The sequence below is a fragment of the Hemicordylus capensis genome, chromosome 6 (assembly GCF_027244095.1).
Source record: "Hemicordylus capensis ecotype Gifberg chromosome 6, rHemCap1.1.pri, whole genome shotgun sequence".
Taxonomy (NCBI): Eukaryota; Metazoa; Chordata; class Lepidosauria; order Squamata; family Cordylidae; genus Hemicordylus; species Hemicordylus capensis.
The window spans coordinates 116,222,794-116,242,456 of record NC_069662.1 but is presented as its reverse complement, the minus strand read 5'-3'; the positions used below and the strand labels follow the sequence as shown (position 1 = coordinate 116,242,456).

Below are 19,663 nucleotides of genomic sequence, written 5' to 3'. Positions count from 1 at the left end.
TGCCAGTTCGAATCCCCACTGGTACTTTATTGGGCATCAGCGATATAGGAAGATGCTAAAAGGCATCAGCTCATACTGCGTGGGAGGAAGCAATGGTAAACCCCTACTGCATTCTACCAAAGAAAACCACAGGGCTCTGTGGGTGCTAGGAGTCGAAACTGACTGAACGGCACACTTTACCTTTACTTATTAGACCACTGACATCTTTATATGCACCCTCTTCTACTCAACAAAATGAAAGTCTTCAGACCTTTTCCTCCCTTGATCCTGCAAGACAATAGTAGGATATCCAGGGGGAGGGGGAATACGGTGACTGTTCTCCTTACAAAGCACAGCTGCTTCCAACAGCAACACCCACACTTCAATATACCCACACTGGTCAGACTCACATGTACAGTGTGGGTGGTCAGCACAAATACTTTCCGGAGCTCGTCTGCGTTCCAGAAGTGCTCTGTTAGACCATAAGTTCATCACTGAAGGCCAAGCAGTGTGTGTTATAAGTCCTAACCAAAACAACATTTTAAAAGCAATATAAAATGTGGTAAATAGATGAAAACGGGCAGATGTTGACGTTATCCTATAGGATAAATGGAGACAATCCTGTAATCTCATATAATACAGTGGCAATGGTGCATCAGATAAGGAATTCCCCCCTCCAAAATGAATTTAATGATGCAGTCCACAAGTCTAATGTAGCTAATGGGAAATCTAAGTTTCAATTTAGTAAGGAATCAGAGATACAAGTATCTCAGCAGTGATTATATAACATAGTAAAGATATAAGGAATCATCTCAGAATAAAGATCTTAGATGGCTTTTAGTTCTTATGCCTGGTTTACCTACCCCTCCCCAAAACTCTGGTGAACAGGCACTTCTGATGTAACTTTACTTTTTCTAATGAACATACTCAGAGGTTCCTCTCTGTAAAAATAGGGGCTGACATGCAGCACAGTCTTATGCAGGCAGAGAAAGAACTCCGTCCTCGCAAGAAGCCAGTAAATTAATTGTGAGCAAAGCCTAGTCTGTAGCCTAGTGCAAGAGGGGAAGGATGAGGAAGCAATTTTTGCAGCAGTCCCCTCTGTGGAAAAGCCCTTTTTGTAGCCAGGAATATGTTCCTGAGGATTGCACAGCCCTTGGGGACATATTTCTGGCAAGAAGAAGGGAATTTCCATGGAGGAGAGAGCAGGAAAAATTGTCTCCTCATCTCCTTCAGCCCGCTCTGGCCTGCAAGCAAAGTCTTGCACACAGCTAGTTTACCAGCTCCTTGCAAAGATGGAACTCTTCCTCCAACTTCATAAGGCTGCATTACATGTCAGCCAGTTTCTTCAAACATATATATATATATATATATATATATATATATATATATATAACCACGAGATCAAGATATTTAAAGCCATTATATTGAAATATTAATATTTATTGTACTTATTTCCACATCCCTGTGTCTTAAATTGTGGTTACCAATTTTAAGGTTGGAGACTTCATTCTAAACAAACAAGCAGGAAAAATTTAATGAATTTACTTAACCATAGACATTTACATAGTTTACAGGTGTTTGATTCTCTTTACATATTTTTCAAATACACTTTCACCTCTATTTGAATGCACAGAAACCAACAACAATTAAAGCAAAACAAGCAAAATAATAAGAATTAGAGATCCTTTGCCATCTTGCATTTTATTTATTTCAAAATGATGCTTCCCTCCCAATCTAGATATATAATGATGCAGTAGTTGCCCAAGCCAAGTGTGTATTAATGAAGTTAGAAGACCAAGAACTTTTGAAAATGTGTGAAAAGGGTTTTTTAAAAAAAAGTAGTATAAAATCAGGTTAGAGTTGGAAACACACATGCGCACGCACACACACACTGTTATTTTAACTATGTCTACCATTTTAAACCATATGGATAGCAGCTTTCCAACAATTTTTAATTATTTCTTAACTATCTTCCACCAGTAACGTCATGAGAAATCTACCATTTATAATTCAGCAAAAGCTAGGCTTAAAAAAATATCCGGGAAATTTTTCATTAAAAGAATCTTTTGTTTAAAGAGGAAAGTTTGTTACTTAGATAGGAAGCTCAGTATTAATCCCTTTTATCACAGTTAATGCACAGTGGAGAACCATGCCATCAGTTTTATGTGCAAATACCTGCATGCTGGATTTTCTTTAAACCTTACTACGGTTCTTTTGTTTTGTTTTTTCAGTTATGTATTATTGTTAAACAAATAATAAAAATAATAAAATTTCCCACACTTTTTCAAACAACAGATGATAAATCCTGGATCTTGCTGTGACCCCAGCAGGTAAGTGTAGGTGAGATCGTGATTCATGATCTGTGATTAAACCCATGTACTTCTTGAGTAATTTGCAAGGAGGCTCCACAGAAAGTTTGGTTTTTAACAGCGTCCCTTGTCAGAAGAGGTTTCACAAGTTCTCCTCACGTAAGAAATGGAATACGGAGGAGAAGTCTTTCTGGGCATAGCCCTTGGCACACATGATCCTGTAGACCTGATGAGCTAGAGATCCTAGAGGAACTGGCGTCTTAGTGCTGGTAGCAGAATTCTGGGCCAAGCCAAGATCCTGAAAAGAAGATGAATATGGGTGGGGGGAGGAAAGAGAGAAGTGCAAGAATTAAAAGCTGCGCAGACGTTGGGGTATCAGAATTTATTTATTTATTTAAAATATTTATACCCCACCCCTCCAGATAACAACAGTATGGGGCAGCTCACAACATTAATTAAATAGGTAAAATAATAAATAAATAAATAAATAAATAAATAAAAGTCAAAAGATCAGGCTAAAACCTCATTTAAAAGTTACAGATTATAAAAGCTTTCAAATTAAATGTTATAAGCAAAAGCTAAAAATTAAGAAACCTACCAGATATAATTTTCTGCTAAAACCAGACAGCTAAATGGTGCAAGAAGTACCAAGCTATTTCAGCTCAAGCTTACAGACATGTAGCCCAACCTCAACAATACATGGATGTTTTAAAAGTTAAAGTTCCTGTGTTGTTCCTCTGTTGGAATATGAAGTTCTCCTTTCAGGAGAACTGAATCTGAGAATGTTTTCCTTTTTAAAATTCTTTTTTCCTTTTTTAAATTTAAGAACCCATTCATTGAACCCGCTGCACCAGATTCAGGATACAGATGAGATACATACTAAACAAACATGTACATAGTTGTCAGTACCACTAATCTATGTCATGTTTTTTGGAAAGGGGATGAAACTGCTGTATGTAAAAGCCTGATATTCTGTTAAAAGCCATTTGAACATTCTAGGTAGTTTAGGAGGAGATAATTATTTATTTATTCAGTCTGTCAAGAAGAATGAGCAACATCTTTATGCATTTATGCTTTTAGATACAAAGATATAAATACCTTGGCCATGAGGGTTGTTCCAAAGCCACCTTGGTAATTGTTAGCAGAAGGTACTCCTTCCATTACGCCTGGCACAGGGTTGTAAGTATCGCTTGACCAACAACGCCCTGAGCTCATATTTAGGATTTTGGCCAGCAGCTTTGGGTCAAGCCCTAACCTGTCAAAGGTCAAAAGAAGAGAAGTGTTCATGTCAAAATGCACACGACATGGGTGACTTATTTTTATACGTTTGGACCATGTTGTCATTTATCTACCTTTATTGTAAGGCTTGAAAAATGATCCAGAGCACTTATATTAAGAGGAGGTGCCCCTTCCTTAAATTAAAGGTCATCAATCCCCCATATGCTTTTTGCATGCAAATTATTAGGTGGAAGCAGAAACACAAAATAAAGGCCTTTGAGAATCAGTGGCTCTTTTGCTCATCCGTTTATCTGTGTATATCTATCTACATATCTATGTATCTAGATGTCCATGTATATCTATAGCTAGATAGATATTTAAAAAAATCTAAATCTTAAAATTCAAATGATACGCTCAAAAACTGGCTCAAGCACCACAAAACGCAATCTGGTACTTACAAACCAGAAGCAGAACTACTGTACAGAACCAGTAAGAAGATTAAAGAATCCTCTCCTTAAAGGACATTTTACTGTTGCAAACTTGCTTTTTATTAAATCTTTATTATACTCTCTTGCTCTAGAGGCAAGTCGGCACTGTGACATATGCTCTCTATCTATTCAGAGACATGCATTATAGTTCTGGGTCAATTGCTGAGAAGGTTACTGATCCTGATAAAACAAAGCTTGTCCAAGCAGAAACGTCATTTGTTCTATCACCATCACCCAGTTGAAGGCACAAACTGCTGTGCAGTTGAGGCCAGCCTTTAAAAGAGAAGTGTGGTGAAATATATTTTAATGCCGTAGCTTTAAAAAAATAAATCTCGGTATGATCCTATGAAGGTTGCTACTAAGTTGCAAAGTGTCATTTTATGGGCATTCTGTTGGTGACTGTGATGAGAAGCTATCGCTTCTAAAAGTTGGATTCACATTTCAAAACCCTGCTAGATATTGAGGTTTGTAAAAACTGACAAATATTAATATGACAAGAAAAAAAGAGTTTCAGAAAACTCCATGTTTATTCTAGTCCTAATACTGCATACTAAACTAGAAAATAAAGTACTTTCTTATAACATGAACTCTAGACTGATTTTCCACTTTTGGGGAAGAAATCTTGCTAGCAACATTTAGGAAAGACACTGGCTTTAAAATGGTTTTACCAGGCTAATATGTTGCTTGCAACACCAAACAGGTTTCTTGTTGTAACAAGCAGTGTAACATCTATCTATGTCTGTAGTGTGCAATATTAGTAGTAAAGCTCAAATATTAAAGCAATCTATAATTAATTAATGAATTATTTATTTATTTATTTTTCTTAAACGTACCCGTCGCTAATTCCATGTGTGGCAGCACTCGCAAGAGTTCATGAGCAAGCTGCCGGGAGGGAAAGCGATCGGGCAGAAATAGCTGGATGGCTGAGAGAGCAGAGCTGGGCAAAGCGAGAAGGCAGTGGCGGGGGGTGGGGTTGAGTGAAGGCGGCGGTGTTGGAGAAAGCGGCGGCCGGGGTGTGTGAAAAAAGCGGTGGGGGGGGGAAGTTTGAAGAAAGCGGCACCAGGGAAAGTGGCCGGTGGCGGGGGGGGGGGGAGAAGGCGGCAGCCGGCAGGGGAAGTAAGTGGTGGTGATGGGCTGGGAAAAGTGGTTGGCCAGAGGAAATAAAAAACATTGGAGGAGGGAGGGCTGAGAATGAGGCGGCGAGAAATAGAGGCACAGATGCTCTGCACCCAGCCCAGCAAGTAATTATTTAAAAATAATTTAATATATAAAAGCAACAAAAGCCCTAATGCATCAGTGGCAATATTTCAATGAATGTCTCTGTGCATTATCAATCAGTTGGCTCTGGTCAAACTCTATCCCCACCCCACAAATTCAACAAAACAAGTTTTTGTTTTAGGAAAAACTCCGTTATGTTTAGTTAAATAACAGCATCCCTGCTGGCCTACAATCTAAGAACAGATTCACTATCAAATATTTTATATCTTCTCTGTCTTTCCCTTTAAAAAAATAATATTTATGTAAAGAACAAATGCATGTGTTTTGTATTTATTTTTACTCCCCTTCATACTGGTATCCTCTAATGTACTTCAAGCAGCTCACTAAGGGGGTGGGGAGTACCACCATAGTTCTTGACATGGATCATATGTTGGAATATTACCACAATTAAATATTGCACTGAAAATATTTAAATTAAATAAGTTGACCCCACTTTTAAATCAAAAATATCCAAAGAAGCTATGCCCACGATCGGTAGAAAGCAGGATAAGGGAACCTAGCTGGTTTTCTACTGATCGTCGGAACCACCGGGCTTGTGGGCCGGTGGTTCCAAGGCAGCTAGCCTGCCTAATTATTATTAGCCTGCCTCCCCGTAAATGAGGTTAATGGAGCGAGCGCTCCGCCAACCTCTTTTTTTGCTCATGTGCCACAGTGTGTGGTGACAGACGAGTAGACCCACGAGCAGGAGGCTGCAGCCAGCTTCCTGGCCACAGAGGTCTCTCCAGAATGCCCCACGCACTCATGCAGGGCATCCGGACAGAGCTGGCAGTCGTGTGGCCGGCCGATCCAGCTGCCCAGGGCCTGGAGGCTTCTCGACTGCGGGGAGAGCAGGCAAAGCCTACTCTCCCCGCAGACCCACCAGAAGCTGTTCTCACTGATCATGAGAAGAGCGTCAAAGTGTCCTACAAATGTAAAACCACGGTAAACAAGGTTTTAAAAATGTGGCAAAACAGAATCAGTGGGGGGAGAGGTGGGGAGAGGAATCACTAATTGATTCAATAAGTGCCTGCACTGACTGATTAATTGGTGTCGACTCTTAGCGACCACATAGATAGATTCTCTCCAGGATGATCTGTCTTCGATTTGTCCTTTTAGGTCTTTCAGTGGTGCCTTCATTGGTGTCATAATCGAGTCCATCCACCTTGCTGCTGGTCGTCCTCTTCTTCAACTTTCCCCAGCATTATGGACATCTGATAGTTTGATATGGTCATTTGTATGATAGTTTGAGCCTGGTCATTGGTGCCCTGAGTGAACATTCTGGATTGATTTGTTCTATGATCCATTTGTTTGTTTTCCTGGCTGTCCATGGTATCCTCAAAAGTCTTCTCCAGCAGCAAAGTTCAAAAGCATCAATACTTTTTCTACCTTGCTTCTTCAAAGTCCAGCATCTGCATCCATAGAGTGTCACGGAACAAATCATTTTCTAGATTAGTCTAATATTTGTAGGTATAGACACGTCATGGCACCTAAATATCCTTTCTAAGGCCTTCATTGCAATCCTAGCAAGTGCTATTTCTTGATTGCTGGATCCTTTACTGTTCGATCCTAAAAGGCAGACGCTATCAATCACTTCAATGTCCTCATTATCAATTCTGAGACTGGTTGCTGTACTCGTCATTAGTTTGTTTGTTTATATATTTAACATATTTTTATACGTTAAAATATAGTTTGTTTAATTTTCTGGTTTTTAAGTTATTGTATTGTTTTAACTTTATATGTGTTATATGGTGAACTGTTTTAACTTTTATATGTGTTTTAATTGTTCTTGGCCGCCCAGAAACGTAAGATTGGGCGGAGTATAAATTTGATAAATAAATTAAATAATAATAATACCGCTCAAAACTCATGTCTCCGGGTGGTTTACAACAAGCAAACAAAAAGTTAAAACAGTAGTTAAAACAAAATAAATGATATAGTAAAAGTTAAAATATTACAACAACTCAAATTCTAAAACAACATTCTAAAAAGATGCTAAAACTGTTAAATCAATATTTAATTAAAAGCCTGGATGAATAGGTGTGTCTTTAAAGACTTTTAAAATATTGTCAGAGATGGGGAGGTTCTTATTTCAGCAGGGAGCACGTTCTAAAATTTGGGGCAGCAGTGGAGGAGGCCCGTCTCTGAGTAGCCACCAGACGAGCCAGTGGCAACTGCAGACGGACCTCTTCTGATGATCTCAATGGGCAGTGGGGTTCATAAGGAAGATGTCCTCTGAAATACCCAGGGCCCAAGCCATTTAGGGCTTTATAGGTTATAACCAGCGCCTTGTATTTTGCCTGGAAACTTATCAGCAGCCAGTGTAGATCTTTCAATACGGGAGTAAGATGGTCCCTCCAAGATGACCCAGAGACCAACCTGGCTGCCGCATTCTGAACTAGCTGTAGTTTCCAGACTACACACAAGGGCAGCCCCACATAGAGCATATTGCAGTAATCCAGTCTGGACATTGCCAGCATTTGTACCACTGTTCTGAGGTCGTTTATCTCAAGAAACGGATGCAGCCGGCTTATCAGCCAAAGCTGACAGAAGGCACTTCTAGCCACACCTTCAACCTGGGACATGAGGGAGAGGCTTGGATCCAGAAGCACCCCCAGACTTCTACCTGTTCCTTCCGGGGAAGTGTGAACCCATCCAGAACAGGCAGATCAAACTCATCTCCTGAGTTTCGACCCCGCCCAATGAGTACCTCCGTCTTATCTGGATTCAGTTTCAGTTTGTTATCCCTCATCCAGCCCATTACTGCCTCCAGGCAGGCCTTTAGTTTCGTCTTCTTTACATTTAGTCGTAATAGCATTTTTTCATTGTACTCCTTGACTCATTACTAGAACTTGCAGATCATCTGCATTCTCAGCTAGTAGAGCGTTACTAGCATAGCACAGGTTATTGACATTTCTTCCTTCAACTTTAAAATCGTGCTCATCTTCTTCCAATCCAACTTTTCTCAGCATATGTTCAGCATATTTAAGTTGAATAAATAAGGAGAGAGTATACAGCCTTCTCTTACTCCTTTGCCGATCTGGAATCTCTAGCACACTATAAAACAACAGCTCTAAAATCAACTGAGGACCTGAGCAAATAAAAGTCATCATCCTAGTGCTTAAAAACTAAACTAGGCACCAGGTAAGCATTCCTTTGTTGGGACACCACCATTCAAAAAGGCCTTCTCCCTTGTTGCCACCAGTCTGATCCCAGACAGTGGAGCACTCAGAGAAGAGACTCAAGCTGAGTTCACACATTCACGAGGATCCTGGTTAATATGTTAATCAGGATTAGTGAGTCCTGTGGAGCTGATTGTGAGAACCCAGAATTTTGGGACAATCGAGGTCAAACTGTTCTGATGAACCAGCATTTAAGCACGACAGATAACCAGAGTGGTTTTACTAGGATTGCCCCAAAATTTTGGGGTCTCACAATCAGCTCACTAATCCCAATTAGCTTTCAAATCAAGGTCCGGTGATTGTGTGAACACAGCCTCAGATGCATATGTTAATGCATGGGCAGGTTCATGTGGAAGTGGGGAAGGATATATCGTAAAGGTATATACTGTAATATAACCTGAAGATTTCATTCACTTGTTACCAAGAAGTTCAGGATTTGGAGGCTCTTTGATATCATGAAATCTTCAAAGCATAATTGCATTCTACTGTAAAGAAGTATTGCACATTGGACTCTGCTAATCACTTATAGTGAGGCACATACAGAGCAATATTGGAAAAGCACTCTAACCCTCATTACAAATCTGCACCTTAAAATTGAACACTACCCTGTGAAGGTTCTCAAGAATGCCTTAAATACAAAGTATACATTAATATACACAGATATTCTAGGCACAATCCATGTATTTCCAGCACATTTTCTTTTAAAAGAAAATGTAAAATAACTTCCCAGATTTTCAAAATTACGTGCTCTTACATACTGTTTATATAGTTTTATTCAAGAGACAGAAACCCTTTTTTTACTGATCCATCCTTTTTTATCCCTTGCAGCAAGTATATCATTAAAAGGAGCAAGTTAGAGGTGTTTTGCATTTCATCTTTCTGAGGATTCATCTACTGGTGCGTAGATAACTGACAGCTAAAATTAGACATGTATTAAAATCAGTTACTGAAGAAGTCCTCTGTCTTCCACTGTGCCCAAAGCTTGTAATGGTCTGAAAGCAGATAGAATATACAGTAATTGTCATTCAGTAAGAGTCTATCCTAGAAAGTCATGCTTCAGTGGAGAAGACTGAGTTTCCATTTGAAATCAACAAATTAATCCAAGACAGGTATCTGAAAGGGCAAGTTTAATAGGAAGCAGCTATTGGGCTCTCAACCATGATAAAATGTTATTGCTGTTTCCCTGTAAATTGGCTCGGAACATATGATACTTTCTGCATAAGAGCTCTATTGCTGTTCAAGAGATATACTGCTCAAGCTATCAAAACGATGACAGTCTGTCAGTCCCCATAATAACTTGCCACCGGACATGGCAAGAGGATGTGCATGCGCGCATGCATTTACAATTGCCAAGGTGTTCCACATTGTGGGGGGGAGGAGAAAAAGCACCACATTGTTGATGGAATGCAACGCAAACAATTGCAGCACCTAATCCACACTCAAATCCTGAAAAATCTTCCTAAACTAATGGGGAATTAGGAACCACTCAATTACAGAACCAGCCTAGGTTTCTTTAAAAGTGAAGTTTAAATGATGTTTAGAACTTTAGTTGACTTCTAACTAGTTACAGTTCTACAAGTTTATCATCATCATAGTTAAAGTTTTCTCCAAATTTTGACCTGGAATCCAGGAGAAGCAGAATGTTCTACTTCATGGCACTTAGAACCACAATACATGAACAACTGCCTCCGCCCACATGAATATGATTGTCAGCCAAGATAACAAGGTCTTTCTATGCATCCCACTGCCTTCTGGTTGGGAACCATATGCCTGATGGTTAGATGGGACATGTGACAGAGCCTTCTCTGTTGTGGCACCAAAGCTGTGGAACTCCCTTCCTCTGGAAGTGCTAGGTCTTTATCGTTGCCAGAATTTTTTTGCTACTGATATTTTGCTAGCACAATTTAATTTGCAGAAGAGTATTTTATCCAGGAAGAGTTTTTTATCCAAAGAGAGGTATTTTTAGTGAACTGGAATGAAACTTAGGAATGAAACCTAAAATCTCTTGGTTGCCTTGAATCTGAACTGGAACTGAACACAAGACATGGTAATCCATTCAAAACAAAATGGGTAGTTTTGTCAATCTTATTAAGCTGCCTTATACGAAGTCAGTCCATTGGTCTATATAGGTCAGTATTGCCTACAATGACTGACTGCACCTTTCCAAAATTTCCTTTCCAGAGGGTCTTTTCTCAGACCAATGTGGAGATGCTAAGAATTGAACCTGCGACCTTCTGCATGCAAATATGTGCTCTTCCATGACTTATGGCCACTCCCCTCCTTCCAACATTCAGCTTTCAATCATCATATGCATTTTTAATGTTTTAAGTATATATTGTGGTATCTTCTGTATTATTTTTTAGTTAAAAAATAAACACCTTGACACAAAAACATGTAAGTATTGCGTTACATCGCAGGTCGCAGGTTCAATTCTTGGCATCTCCACTCTTCTGCAAATTAAATTGTGCTAGCAAAAAAAAGCATAAACCTTGTTTCTCATATTAACTAGTTAGATGTATCTAAACCAATTCAATAAGTCCAAACCAGTTACTGAACCATTTTTTTAAGTTGTTCTGGAACAGAACTGGAACTGAACTGGAGAGCTAATACCAATGAACCTAAGCAGGAACTGAACCTCATTGTTTAAATGGGTCAACTCTCTGCTTCTATCACAAGTTCTTTCAGTGGAAGATTAATTTTATAACACTGAACTTTTAAAGTGAATTTCCATTGATACACTACCCATTTGAAAAGTTTAATTAATCAATCCTAACAATAGCTATCAGTAAACACTCTCTTACACCATTATATATGAAAAAGAAAGTGGCACAATGAGAGAGCAGTTTCCCAGGTGCAGAGTCACAAAGTCCTCAGGACTTGCTAGAAATCAGAGTCACACAACCATTAGCAGCATAGGAGTAGCACCCAGTCTGGGTAGGAGAGCTGGGAGTGCTTCCAATTTTCAGTTGTGTGCCTGCAAAAATCTAGGTAGGAGGAGGGAAGCATGACTGCATGTGTGGCAACAGATGGATAGGACAGCTTTCCCTCTTACCTCGGTAAAATGCTGGGAAAAGAATCTAGGTAGGGCATACTTGTCCTGCCCAGCTGCTACCTCTCACCCAAACATTCTCCCTACCTCCTACTTTAATGTTTGCAAGCACATGACTGAAAATTGGGAGTGTGCTCATCTCTCACCTACCCAAACTGGGCATTTCTCCTACAATGCTGGTGGTTGTGTGAATGAGTCTATTGTGGAGCTCTTTCAGCAGAAGTTGTGGAGCTTCTCTTGGCCTGTTGCTTTGTGACTCAGTTTGAGATCCCATTACCTGTCCCCAGAGAAGAAGGAAAATGAAAAGTTTTGAGGGAGCTGGTGGGGAAAAACAAGGGTGACAGCAACAAGGCTTTATGTAAGTGGTTCTGCCTCAGCCCTACTTGTCATAGCTTCAACAGCTTAGTCACTATTTGAATCACACTAACCATCCATTCAGCATATGTCAAAACAGACAGAAGCTTGGCATCCTGCTAGAGAGCCGGTCTTGTGGTAGCAAGCATGACTTGTCCCCTTAGCTAAGCAGGGTCTCCCTTGGTTGCATATGAATGAGACTTGATGTATCAGCACTGTAAGATATTCCCCTCAGGGGATGGAGCAGCTCTGGGAAGAGCAGAAGGTTTCAAGTCCCCCCCCCCCCGACTTCTCCAAGATAGGGCTGAGAGAGATTCCTGCCTGCAACCTTGGAGAAGCCGCTGCCAGTCTGTGAAGACAATATTGAGCTAGATGGACCAATGGTCTGACTCAGTATAAGGCAGCTTCTTATGTTCCTTATCTGGTATGGCTCCAAGGTTGCAGGCAGGAATCTCTCTCAGCCCTGTGTTCCTATGAGTGCAATTTGTGAACTAAAAATGCTCACTTGGAATACATTGGATTGAGTATATCCTGATATTCTAGGAACTTTTGCCTAGGGTCTTTTAAACTGGCATAGATAGCACCATTTTCTTTTCATAGCTACTGAGCTATTGACCATTTTTAAAATTAGACTGACAGGTTAGTGTGTTATTGTTACCTTCTTGCATATTTATACACAATCACCAAAAGCAGGTGGTGTTTTGCTTGAACATGGTGGATTTCCAGGTTCCTCCTTCGAGTGGCAGCCCCATAAGCCCCCAAACAACCCTTTGGGTCAGAGGACCTCTCAGGAGAAGCACCCCATAAGATACAAGAAGCTGCACTTCCCATGCATCTGTGGTAGCACTTTCCCCTTGTGCATGGAGCTACGTGCATGTGTTTGCATGTTCATAGATTCCAGCCATTATAAATAGTGTATCCCTCATTTTCCATAAACATGGAAGCCACTAAAAACAAGTTTATCTAAAAGAGTTATGACTTGATAATGTGCATGTGAAAATGGTGTCACACAGTTCTCTGCTCTGCCTGAGTGACATTTTGGTCCATTACCCTGCCTGTTTTATTAAAGAATTCAAGCATTTCTAAAAAAGGAAATAAAGAATTCTAAAAAGGGATAGCCTCATGTTTTAATTAAATGTTCCAGCAACACAAATGGAATATCAATGTAGTCACATCATGATAATGCATTCTTCTGGGGAGAATTTACTACTGGGAAATATATACTTGCTGATACAATTTTCTTTCCCCAGCCTTGCAAAAGCTCTATAAATTGTAAAGGCTATATGTATTTTATTAGAGAACAATTCTGTCATTTCAAAACACACTTGTCAGCCCAAAAGAAATTGATAGTAGAAGCATTCATTTTTAGTGGTTCTAAACTACTTGAAAAATATATATATAAGTGGTAGCTTGCAGAGGGGCGTGTGTGTGTGTGTGTGTGTGTGTGTGAACACAATGTTCAAGGAACTAAAATGTTGCTACATTTTACTAGCAAGATACATTATTGCAAATTTAAGACTAAATTTAAATTTAAGACTAAATTTAAGACTATTTCTAAGAGTAAGTTGGAAAAAATAATCAATTCAAGGGACCTGATTAGAGATTCAAGGGACCTGATTAGAGACCTCAAGGTCCCTTCCAACTCTCAAATGCTACAATTCTATGCAGATTCAATCTGCATAGTTTTTCCATTGCCACTCCTGGACATCAAGGAGAACTGTTATTTTCAGCAACTGACAAAAGCACTCTCAGACTGCAGTCAGGAAGTTTAACAAAAATGAGAAAATAATGTTTCAATATAAAACACCATTCTCATTCATCAGAAGCAGTAATGATGGAATGAGTAATGGAATTTTAGAAAGGACAAGAAACATTCATGGAATACAGGATGCTCAAGTTCTCCAGCCCATGTCACTATTTTATACACACGGACATGTGATCATGCATTTTGAAATGTAAGCATGGCTGTGTCAATACTAGATACTCTGGTGGGAAGCCAGTCTTTCATAGTCTAGGGTCAATTCACACATTATTATTATTCTTGTATGAAAGTAATCTCTATATAGGAACGCACATTTATTGTACAATATCTGAAGTGCTATGAATGTGCTTCTCCCTAAGAAAATATGTGGTAGTGTAGGCAATATAAATACGAACACATTAGAAACTGTTAAACACCTGCATTCAATTTGTCTTTTGAAAACAAGCCTCATTTTCGCATTCATTTTTCCTCTTTTAGCCAAGAAACCAACATATATAAGTTCATAACACTTCAGGGATTCCCCCCCCCTTTTAATACAGCAATATCCAGCCTCCATTAAGAACTCCTAAGAAGAAAGATACATTGCCAAGAGCTCCCATCCATCTACTACAACCATGTGTGCAGTTTCTCTAGGCAACAAAACTTTGCCATTTCCAAGTGAGCATGTCACTAAGACTTAGTGACAAACTGACACCATGATTTAGCATTCAAGCATGGATTGAAACATGGCCCATCTTGTGCTATTAATATGCCCGACTTAGGACAATGGCCAAAATCCAGTGACTAAGAGCAGAAGTAAGATTTTACCACTGTTATGTTCCACAATCTAATTGCTCCTTTCTTTTGTCAACAATGGATCTCAACTCTATGCATAATTCTCTAGAGTACAGCCTGTATCAACTTGATGGGATACTGAAGAAAGATGGCACTAAGCATTTTCTAGAGAAAGCAAACATTGGGTGCATTAATGAAATAATCAGACTTAGAAGTGGAAATGATGGTACCCATAGTACTAATGAAGACATGAAAGCTATATAACAGTTGCATCTATTCACTGATCTTGTGGGTAACCCTCCTTCCATAACCCCAGACAACCTTCTGAAGACAGCTGAGTGATTAACCTGAGAGAGGGCCTTTGCTGTGGTGGTAGTGGCCAAGTTATGGCTCTTTTCCTTGACATATTCGCCTGGCACCACGTTTGTTATCTTTTAGGTTCAAGTGCACCCTGACCAGTTATATCATGCTTTTAATAGCAACCAATATCATTTTCTGTGGGCTTTACCTTTGTTGTGATATTTTATTTTAATGGAATGTTTATCTGGATATTTGTAAACTGCCTTGAAGTCATTCAAGGTGAAAAGTGGGCTGTACATTCAATAAGTAAATTAACCTTCTTATATATTACAAATCAGTAGCAGATAGCAGCATTGTTTCTTTGCATAGACCCTCTCTCGCCACTAAGCAGGGATTGAGAGAAGGGGAAATATGAGGGGTGTGTGGTTTTTTTCCTGTTTTAATAAACTGGGAAGTCTAGCCACAGTGCAGTCTGGTGCCTCTTTTCTATGGTGAACAAGATAGTCCCAATTAGGATAGCTGTCTCAAGAAGTATATTGTCACCATTTAGTTAGCTTTGAGCAGCAATATTGTTGCCTGTATTCAATCTGGCAACAGGAAAAGACTCTGATTGGAAGGAACTATGGGGAGGTAGATAACTGCGATTGTAGATGATGTTGCATTACAAGTGATATGGGGGTAAAGCCCATATAGCATTTGCCTTCCCTCAACCTGGCATTAATCAAAACTATATGAGCTTTATCACAGTTCAATGTCAAGAGGGGGAAAGCAGCACAAAACAAACCTTAACCCGGAATATGAAAAGCCAGAGATACTTGTATGTTTGAGTGCTACAAACACTAGTTAGAACTGCACAGCATTATGGTGCCAGATATTTCAATACTCCAGGCTAGCTGGTTTTTGTGAATTTCTGCTTGAACTAAATACAATGCAGTCATAGGTGATTGATTTTTCATTAAGCAAACCATGACTTAAAACTGACTATGATACACCTTTACAAGCCTCAATTACAACAGTAGTATACCACCTTATGGGTTTTATTATAGCTTGTTCAAGATACGCTTCCTTATCTTACAGATGCTCAATTTTAAAATGTAAATGGTACGGGATATTGATAAACCAATTAGCACTGATGCAAAGCAAATTCCTCTTTTATCTCAATTACAACATGACAACTTAATAGGTCAAGATAGTCTAACATCTGAGACAAGGGCAATTCAATAAAACAACCGAATCTTGATATGGTAATTAAGAAGAAATGTGAATCCATTGTCCTTCCTTTTGGGTGCATATGCCTTGCATGTGTTTGAACATATGCCTCTATATTCACGTGTATGTACACACACTTGTGCATTTATTATCTTAAAAACTATACAAACAAACTTACACTTCAGCATCAAGACCCACAACTATTTATAATGTGTGTAGAATTTTCTATTAAGCATTTGAAAGAACACACTGAATAGGATTAACAATTGGCTCAAAACCATTACAAGCCATACCAAGGGGTAGGAACAACAGTCAATGGCATCAAAATGGCCAAAGAATTACAATAAACTAAATGCCTATTGTCTACATGTCAGCATAGTAATACAGAAAAGATGCAGAACAGGAGTTTTCCAGCCTCAGCAAGGAATCTCTTTATATACACACATTCCTCATTTCTGGGGGTACAAAAATTGGGTTATCAAGTTCCTGATAGATCACAGAACATAGCTGATAACACCATGTATGTTCTAGGGATGCAAAAGACTGATGTGGATTCTTTCACACATTCTTGAGCTCTTGAGCTCTGAAATGCATGGTTGAAAACCATACTTTTAAAGAGAGAAATAAATGTTAGACGAGTAGACATCTGACTACAGAAAGAATCTTACTACAGACGTTGGCCTGCATTACAGAACGTTTTCTACAGGAATTCCTTGTCCTATAATAATAGTTTTTAAAATACTTTTTCACTCACCTACAGCAAAAACCAAGCAATTACATTCTCTAAGTGCTGAATTAGCAAGATTCTTTTTGTAGCCTAATTGGTAACTTCATTTTAACAACTAAAATATGCAAAATATTAAGTCGTGTTTCATGGCACATGTTAGAATGAAATTTAAAGTGAACAAGAGACTGGCTGACATATGGTGCACGAGCAGCTGCCTGTGCGTATATAAGCACCATCAATGGGACTGCACTATAGGTAAGCAGCACTCTATCATAAAGCTCTGTGAATACAGTTGTGCAATGCAAAATGCATTATTTCCAGTAGGCATTGTGTCTCACAAATGCATTCATGAAGCTTTACAACTGAGTGCTGCTGTTCTGCAGCACAGTTCCCCTGATGGTGCTTACACTCGCACAGAGGTGTGTTCCATGCTCCAGATGTCCGTGTTCCTATGCACCACTTCAGTCATCTCATCAGCCCATATTTATAGCTTATCAACATGGTACACTTTACAGAAACACTATCCTATGTTTTCAGAGGTAGCAGGCACTGAGATATGGCTATGGTGCAAGCCTTTGCATCACATGAAATTTCAACCAACAACAAGTTGTTCTAGTAAGAACTAATCTGCCTACTTTCCTTTCACTATAATTTTAATTGATAATTGCCATCCTCACAAGTTAGCCCACTTCAGACTATGTTCACTGCCATCTTGAATTGGGGTGGATTACATCATCACAAACTACACCATTGAGGCATCCCTACACCTGTAGGTTCAAATTGGTTAGGTGGTTCACAAGTTAGCCCACTTGCAACTCAAACATTCATGTGTCTGCCATCTTGAATCTGAGTGGATGACATCATTACAAACTAAGCCATTGAGATGTCCCTATATGTCCCTACAGCTGTAGCAAATTTGGTTGAAATCTCTTAGGCCGTTCACATGTTAGCCCACTTGTGCCTCAAAGCTTTATGAATCTGCCATCAATTGTAGGAAAACATAGGGGCACCTCAATGGTGTATTTTGTGATAATGTAATCCATTGAGGTGCCCCTATGTTTTCCTACAATTGTACCTAATTTGGTTCATATTGGTCCTGGCATGGTGAAGTTGATGCGGGGGTGGGAGAGAAGAGACACAGAGAATGTCAGGTGATCTCATAAGCTTAGTTTCCTTAAGGATACGGTAAATAAAAATAAAATACTCCATGTTTACATTATGCTAATAACAATGCTCTATTATCTGTTCTTAACGCTCCTTCTTCCCACAACTCTTATCAATGCTTCCTGTAAGTCATTGCATGTGCATCCAACCCATCATTTCTGTTGCCTTCTTCGCTCAGGGACATATTTTCAGGAGGCAGAGGTGGCTGCAGAGGGATGGGGGGCGGGGCGGTGTTGCTGAAAATGTTCCTCTTCCTTGCACTATGAAAAAAGCTCTTCTGTGAGTGTCCAGTTGGCCTAGATGTTGGTCACTGAATTGAAATAGTTTGGCAGAGATGTCATCTCTCCATAATGATGAAGATGATTTTAATTCCATAGAAAATGACTAGTATGGAAGCAACCTGGGTCTGTTTGCTACCTAATAATCATACGGTGGCAAAATAGCCATACTGTAGGTAGAGATGGCCCTGTTTTTTAAACAGAGAAGCGTATGCTTCAGTTTTGATGTGAGTTCCAGCAGAGGAGGCAGGAAACCTATAGCCCCCAACAGCATAAGTGGGCCCACAAACTACAGAGTGGGGAATAATCTTGTTCATTTCATGTTGCCTTTATGAATATTGCCAAAGGATGATGAAATGGTGCCAACACAACTTTCCTACTGACTGTGATTCTCCTGGTTTCTTCTCCTAGCGCAGGGCTGCTCAACTTTGGCCCTCCTGCAGATGTTGGCCTACAACTCCCATCATTCCTGATTGCTGGACACTGTGGCTGGGGATTCTGGGAGCTGTAGTCCAAAAAACAGCTGGAGAGCTGAAGTTGAGCAGCCCTGCCCTAGTGGGAAGTCACTATACTGGAATTTGATCTATACTTTCCAGTTTATTTGAACAGGGTATAAAACAGTAGCGCTACTTACCTTTCCCTCTGTCACTCCCATGCCCATATAGTAGTGGTTATACACTTGAGAGGTTCTGTGCAGATACTTGGTTATTCTATTTGCTGCTGCTATAAGATACAGCAGGTTATGCAGTTGCTGGCTTTTAAAAAATACACTTTCAGTAAATAGATGCAACTATTATTTAATACCTAGTTTGGTCTTGACAGGAATGAGCAATGTAGAAGAAATAGGCGATAAATGCTTCCATGGTGCTTCCCGGAACCTTGCTGGTTTGCTAACTTTAGCGGTTACTAGGTGCAAGATATGAAGTCACAGAACATGTTCCAGGAAACAGCAACTAGATGTCAAAAATGCATATAGGAGAATTCACACAGGTGCAAGGTCTTTATTTTACAGGTTTTCTTTTACAGAATTATGTAAAGTCCATATTTTCAGGTAGTTGCGCCCGATACTCTTCTCCATTGAATGAATGTTTCATATGGAAATAAGAAATGGAAGCCAGTATACATAATGAGAACAGCATGTAGTTTTATTCTATGGCCTTTCCAAAGCATCTCTCTGAAATCCTACACTAGGTTAACAAAATTTTTTTTAAGGCATTGTTATAATTAAATACCACATTTTGCAGAAAACAGCTGTTAATACTCTGTCTGTAGAAGAATCAGCCAGAAACATATAACATATCAACAGAGCCAGTATAAGAAGGATCTTATAAAATTCAACAAACCTGATTCCAAGATTCATAGTCTCAGCAGTTCCAATCATACTGATGGCTAATAGCATGTTGTTGCAGATTTTTGCTGCCTGAAAATAAATTCCATACCCAATGAATTTTTCTATTATCCAGATAATTATCTAATAGGAACATTAATTTTACCTTAAATTATGTAAACCACCCTAAAAGTACTGAAGTGCTGAAAGGATGGATACAAATTCAGTAAACAAATTACATGTATTAAACAGTTTAAATGTAATTAAACATTGTGAACGTTTAACAGCC

At 39.4% G+C, this 19,663-nt stretch overlaps 1 protein-coding gene across 1 annotated transcript in view; it reads right to left on the bottom strand.

The window, feature by feature from the left end:
- Window positions 1-1,486: 1,486 nt before the first annotated feature.
- The window catches only part of HIBADH (3-hydroxyisobutyrate dehydrogenase), a 99,567-nt gene continuing 81,390 nt past the window's right edge, over window positions 1,487-19,663 (bottom strand). Inside the window, exons 6-8 of the mRNA XM_053265043.1 lie at window positions 19,391-19,467; window positions 3,387-3,543; window positions 1,487-2,586 (exon numbers count right to left, since the gene is read on the bottom strand). Of these exons, the coding sequence (XP_053121018.1) occupies window positions 2,431-2,586; window positions 3,387-3,543; window positions 19,391-19,467 (390 nt within the window). The 3' untranslated portion in view covers window positions 1,487-2,430. The remainder of the gene's footprint in view (window positions 2,587-3,386; window positions 3,544-19,390; window positions 19,468-19,663) is intronic.